At 35.0% G+C, this 6,793-nt stretch overlaps 1 protein-coding gene across 1 annotated transcript; it reads right to left on the reverse strand.

Annotated features, from left to right (window-relative positions):
* Positions 1–1,671: 1,671 nt before the first annotated feature.
* On the reverse strand, positions 1,672–6,132 carry LOC107457770 (deoxyhypusine hydroxylase). Its single transcript, XM_016075943.3, has 8 exons — positions 5,995–6,132; positions 3,968–4,298; positions 3,628–3,761; positions 3,300–3,535; positions 3,076–3,214; positions 2,826–2,952; positions 1,974–2,092; positions 1,672–1,892 (listed from the first exon to the last, which is right to left on the reverse strand). Exons 2-8 carry the CDS (start codon positions 4,131–4,133, stop codon positions 1,860–1,862), a joined length of 954 nt encoding a protein of 317 aa, XP_015931429.1. The 5' UTR covers positions 4,134–4,298; positions 5,995–6,132; the 3' UTR covers positions 1,672–1,859.
* Positions 6,133–6,793: the final 661 nt, after the last annotated feature.

Below are 6,793 nucleotides of genomic sequence, written 5' to 3' on the forward strand. Positions count from 1 at the left end.
TTTAGATCTTCTCAGTTCTGAGCAGAATAGCCGTTTTCAAGTAGTGTTCGATCGATTACGTATTAATCAATATTCGATTGATTGGTCTGAGGTTGAGGTTATCGACAAAAAAGATTTGTCTAAGTTACTTTGTTTCTTTTTGTCCAAGTTACTTCCTTTTTTGTCCAAGTTTCTTCTCTTTTTGTCTAACTCACTTCCTTTTTCTTTGTGAGTTTCGGGAGTATCCCCGTTCATAGCACTCAAATTTTAATATCGACAAAAATACTTTTAAATAATTTAAAAACACAATAATAATATCTAACAGTAAATATATATTTTTAAAAAATATTTTAGAAATTAAAAAAATTTTGAAAATTTTTATTTATATATATTTAAAAACATATGTATTAATAATTATGAATAAGAAAATATTTATAATTTAAATAATTTTTTGAGTATGAAATTAAAATAATATCCCAAAAAACCAAACAACAAACTAATAATAAAGCCAAACAATAAAAGATCTACTTTGAGACCCAATATCACAATCCAATACTCTATTATCGAGCCAAACATTTAAAGATCCACTTCCACTATATCCAAGTCAAGCCAGCAGCATGGCTTGCTTCTAAATTTTCCCATAAGCTCTCAAGCTCTCTGAACCATATCTCCAAGCTGTTCCCCCACCTACCAACATTGTTCTACGTGTTATCATGATATCCTTCTAAGAGAATATCTGTGTATGAAAATCTGTATACTATAATTGGCCTAATAGGTATCTTAATAATTAACAATTTTATAAAGGAGCAGTTTGTGGTAACGTTAATAAATTATTGTCTTGTATAATTTGTGGATCTTTATTGGATATTTTAGATATTGTTAATGTTATAAAATTAAAATTTTGGATATGTTTTGATGAAGTTAATTTTATGGAATAGTTTTTTTTTTTCAGGTTTTGAATTCTTTATAAATTACTTTTTGTATTTTATGATTATTATTTTTTATATGTTGTCCAAGTTATAAGATAGGAGTGGACAGTGTCAGTGTGATTAGGAAATTAGGCGGTGTTTAAAGTTCCTCCAACATCACATGGCTTGCCTTTTTACATTATGGATGTAATTATTGTCGTTCTCTCCACGCCCAAAATGCCGCTTCAAAAGATTTGTCCTCCTACCAAAAATCTAATTTGAGCCAGTTTAAATAAAAAATGAAAAACACAATTAACATTGGAAACAAAAATGATTATCCCTAACAAAAACAGCCCAACGCTACCAAAAATTAGCCCAATAAGTAAACCAATAAGTAAATTATTATGATTCACTTTCATCACATGAAGAAGGGAATTACCTTAGTCACCAGAGCATAACCCTTTTTCTAATTGTGTACGTTCTCAATATTTGTAATTTAAATGTTCCAAGATAACAGGTTTCAGTTGTTCAATCTCTTTTTCCCTTTTATTTGTCAATTTGGATTTATAATTTCAATCATTTGAATATAAAGATTTTTTTTAATGTTCAAAACATAGTTTAAGGTGTTTGAAGTACAAAATTTAAATCTCACCTCCCTCTCTTTGTCACAAATCTATTTTTTTTTCATTCTATTTCATTTTGGTAATTTTGGTTTTGGTAGAGTCATTATAGTCTGCAGACTGCAGTGGCCAACGAGGAATGCTACCAAAGGGTGAAGCAGTGGTTCTGGCAATGGGGGTGTGGTGCTATGGTTCTAGTACAAAAGGAAGAAGAGATGGGTAAAATCAAAGTGTGTGAACTTGTAAATAAAAATAAATTTTCAAAAAATCAGCTAATTATTATCAGCTAAATGTTTTACGCCTTTTCTGTGTGTATCTATTGAATCTCATGCATCTTTCCTTCTTCTGTAATTCAATGCACAGTTGGAGTTCGAATGAAGAGGAACTGCCACAATGGGAGAAAAGCCATGTTAACAAAAATTAAAACAAAACTAGCGAATTCTATGGTAACTACTTTGGTGAATACCTCAAATGATTTTCCTGATCGCTCATATTCTAGCATGCTTAGTGCAACTTGACAGCTTTGAGAGACAAGAGGCTCCGGATCTGTTGTAAACTCCTCAAGAAGGGCTACACTTTGGTCATCTAAAGGGTAATAGCAAAAGAACTTTGTTAGAAAAGTGTAAATGAGGGCATTTAAATGCTGAGCACAAGCCGAATTAGCAATAAATTGTTAAGCAATAAACTAATATATGCCCAGTCGGTTAGCTTAAAAAAAAACATCTTATTAAAGATAGTGAGATAAATTAAGCTTCTCGAGTTAAGCCCAGAGTCATCTTGAAATTGACAGCTCGTACTAAAATAATCTGAGATCTCAATTACACCAATTATGTCTCCGAGATTGGCAAATGTGCCACCTTAGTTCCTAATGGCATGATAAGTCACTTGATGGAAAAGAGACGAGGAGATTATCTATATCTTTTCCAACTCGAACAAGTAACTTTTATGATATTTTAGTTTGCATAAATGTCTCAAAAACTTGCAAATCACTTTGACTATAACTAGCAAGTATTGCCAGTTGAATGGTACAAGAAGCATTATTTAACCTGAATGAGAATGGGGTTACTTTTGACCAGTCACAACACAGATGGACAGAAGCATTAAAAAACTAGAATTTGCCATCTAAATTCACTTTTGGACTGCCACTATTTTCTCCTTGATTCTATATTAACATATGAATTTCATACAGTATATGATATTATTGCACTTCTACTAGACATACATGGCATCACAAAGATCACACTCCTTTAACATATTGAATACCTTAGTGCGTAAAAGATATCACAACATTTTAGTTTTTAATATTTGGTTTCAATACCTGCAATTGATCCAAGAGCTTCGGCAGCTTCATGTCTAACCATTGGGTGCTCATTCACATCTTTAAGTATGTTAGATAGAGCAGCTGAAGCAGCTTTGTCTTGCAACTGACCCAGAACATACGCAACCTAAAAAATTGCCAAAAATATAGGCATTTGCATTCAAAGTACAAAAGAATATTTGGGCATATTCAAACAAAATAAACTTTACAGAAAAATAAAAACAAAGAAAAGAAATTGTACTTATCAAACCTCATGACGTAGAAGAACGCTTTTTGAACACAATGAATCGATAATAGCAGCAACAGCTTCCTCTCCACCATCATTTCTAAGTGCAAAAAGAGCTGCATATCTCTCATACATCCCTTTTTCTTCATCCAGAAGTGTTTCCCTGATTTGATTAAGACGCCTTAGCAAACCAACTATCTAATGTTTAGTTACACAAGGTTCTATCCATTAGCATGAACTGGACAAACCTCAGTTGTTGTACCGAGGTACAAGAGCATGTCGGTGCAGCTGGATCAACCGACTTAAAAGGTGAAATATCAGTTGTAGATGAATCATCACTATTTCCAGCATCTTTTACATGTCGAATACGTTCAAGAGCCAACTCACAAGTTTCGCGGACCTCCTGAGCCGGATCTAAATCCAAACTACTCTTCAGCAGGGGAATGTTACCGTATGAACCAATAGCACCAAGTGCTTCAGCTGCCTATGCAGTTACAACAAACACAATGCTCTTAAAACTGGAACAATTTGCAAAAACAAGAACAAGAACAAAGAGCAGGGCTTCGCGTAAACTACCTCATGGCGAACAATTGGATGCAAAGAAAGGTCATTTAGAACTGCTGCCAAAGCTGGAATGGCTTCGGTTTCCTGCATTTGACCCAACGCAAATGCAGCTTCATGTGCCAACAAATTTGATGAATCTCTCGTGGCTGCGAAGTAAAAGTAGCTCTAATCAAAACAGCATCGACGTTTATATGCTACATTTATTATTGTAATTCCACAACAAAATTGAAATTACTTTAATAAATAAATGAATAAAATCTATAACTTGCTGAAATGCAATAATAATAATAATAATAATAATAATAATAATAATAATAATAATAATAATAATAATGATAATAAAAAGACAAACCAAGAACGAGGGCATCGCGAGGGGCGGGGCCTTTGAGGTTGCGAAGTGAGAAGAGGGCTCTGAAGCGGTCAGAGATGGGTTGTGTGGAATCCAGCAACAAGTTACAGAGGAACTTTTCGGTGTCCTTTGACGAAGTGAAAACGGCGTCGTTGGAGGAAGCCATCATGAATACAAAGGGAGTTTGATGCTTCTTGTTGTTCACTTGTTGAGTTGTTCTGTTGTGAATTTGATTCTCCGTCTACAGCTTCTCTTCCAAAGAGCAACGCCGAATCCAATTCTCGCAATAACAGTCACACACAGAAGACGCAGTACACTATCCGGGATACGCGCCCTACGTAAATAAATTAATAATATAAATATAACAAAAAATAAATTTTAAATTTTAATTTCTAGCATTTTAATGTTAATAAATAAAATTATCCTTTAATGTATATATTGTTATTTTTTGTATTTTTATTTATTATATATTTTTCAATAATATTTTATTTTTTTGATTAATTAAAATATTATTAGACGTTAACTTTTGAAAAAGATTAAGAACATTCAAAGGGACTGTTTTGAAATTTTTAAAATTTCTCAGACTATTTTGAGATTTTTTAAATTCTTCGAGAACTGTTTTGCACTTCACTCTGGTGCTTTGTTCAGCTCGTACACGTAGACATTTAACAACCACATATACGAGTTAACGTTTACGTCAGCTATCACCGTTAGTGACTAACGGAGAGAGACTGTATTGTCTAAATATTACTCTAAATATTACTCTAAAATAAATAATTTTGATTAGATGAAACAAGTTCTATCATTTTACTAAATACAAAGGCACAACATTATCGCCATGCATATATTAAACTTTCGGCGTGTGTGGTTGGTTGATTTATAAGAGCATAACAAAGCACAAGCATTCAATTCATAGACCCCTTCTTGGTGCTTTGCTTTTCTATTTGAACCACTTCAAGACCATGTATGATCTACTATAAGTTGTTTAGAAAAAGGAAAATCTTCATTAGGACGTTGCGCTGCATGTTTAGCACGCACCTCCTCAAGCTTTAGCATTTCTTCTTTCTAGTAATAGAGACCCGTATTGTTTTCGGTTAGTTTTCTTTGTTTCTTTCTCATGTAACCAAAAAATTTATTGTCATTCAGTTAGTTAATTATCGCCAATGTTTTAAAACACAGTTTTGTTTTCGTAAGAACAAAACAATTCGTCAGTCGGAAAAAAAATCAAGTGATTTTGTGAATCTTCCTTCTTGCATACCTTGGAGGTGTACTCTATCCTGTCATGATGAAATCATTTCTCCTAGGAATTTAAACTAATAGAAAGATGTACATGAATGGTTATATATTTAACACACCTCTTCAAGCAAGAACTTCTTTTAAAAATACTATTTGCACGCCAAAATTAACCACCATATATTTTCTACTCTGGTGGCTGATTTTGGTGTACACCTATCATAGTTGAACTTCTTTTGGATTTACTTAAATCTTTTGCATAGATTTTTTCTTTTTATTGGTCTTATGCTGAAATTCTTTCTTTTGCATAGTTTTTATTATAGTGGATTATATCACTATTGTATTGAACAAATAAAACCTCATGCTTCAGTATAATTTTAACAAAGATTAGATTGATTATATTGAACAAATAAAGCATGATTTTAATAAAGATTAGCAATATTTTCAGCAGACAGCAGACTGATCCCAATTTTAACAAGAATGCAGCACAATTTTAACAAAAATTAATAAACTTTTCCAAATATTAACAAGGATTATCAAAGTTTCAACACAGCACAAAAAAACAAAACAGAGCATAGCCCAGCAACAGAGCAGAGTTAATCATTCAACAATTCAATCTGAGTAGCACTAGCAGTAGAAGAATCCTAAACCTAAGAACAAAGAACCAAGAACGAAAAATTCAAAAAAGAAAACGAAAAAATCAATCTGAGTAGCACTAGCAGAATCCTAAACCTTCGTTCTCACTTCTGAACAAAGCATAAAAAAACGAATAACAAGCACTAGCAGTGAGCACTGACCTTCGATCTGAGCAGTCTGGGCAGAGTATGACGGAGAGCGGTTGAAGGCGATGGCGAGCAGCATGGCGAGCAGACGACGGCTAGCAGACAACAACCACTGTAATTCCTTCTTCTTCACTTCACCACTGACGAGTCAGGAATCAGGAGTCAGGAGTCACGAGACAGCTTCCAAGGGCGGAGACCGAACAGACATATCGTACTGAAGACAATGGCGGCGGCGGAAGTTCAAGGTCGTCCTGCTCGGCGCAGCGACCGCAGAGTTCCACAACTAGTGCTCTGTGATACGGCTAGCAGAATGGATGGCAAAGAAAAAGGGATTCAATGGCTTGGGCGACGGAAGCGTGGCTGGGGAGGCGAAGACGACGGACACCGAGCTGACCTCGAGGAAGAAGCTTCGATTGGTGAGAGAGAACAGGGGTCGGAGACTTGGAGCACGAGGGAAGCTAGACGGACGGACGGACGGCGGACTGTGAGTGCGACGGACGATAGCAGTGTGCCACTGCTTTCAGCGGCGGTGATGGCTAGGGTTCTTTTTGGTCTCAGTTTCTGTGATTTCTTTCTGAATGAATGAAAGAAAAGGGAGAAAGGCTGAGGGGGCTGGGAGAAGAAACGAATTAGGAATCTCCGAATCTGACCCTTTCGGTAAACCGACCGGACGGTTCTCTAGCAATTTTTAGAGCAGCGGTTTCTCAGCATGAACTGAAGTCATCGAACCGCAAAATCTTCCGATTTTCAGTCAGACCGGTCAATCCGATCCGATCGATTTTCAAAACCATGAGAAAATAAAAGTAAAGTTTGA

The sequence above is a fragment of the Arachis duranensis genome, chromosome 7 (genome assembly GCF_000817695.3).
Source record: "Arachis duranensis cultivar V14167 chromosome 7, aradu.V14167.gnm2.J7QH, whole genome shotgun sequence".
NCBI lineage: Eukaryota > Viridiplantae > Streptophyta > Magnoliopsida > Fabales > Fabaceae > Arachis > Arachis duranensis.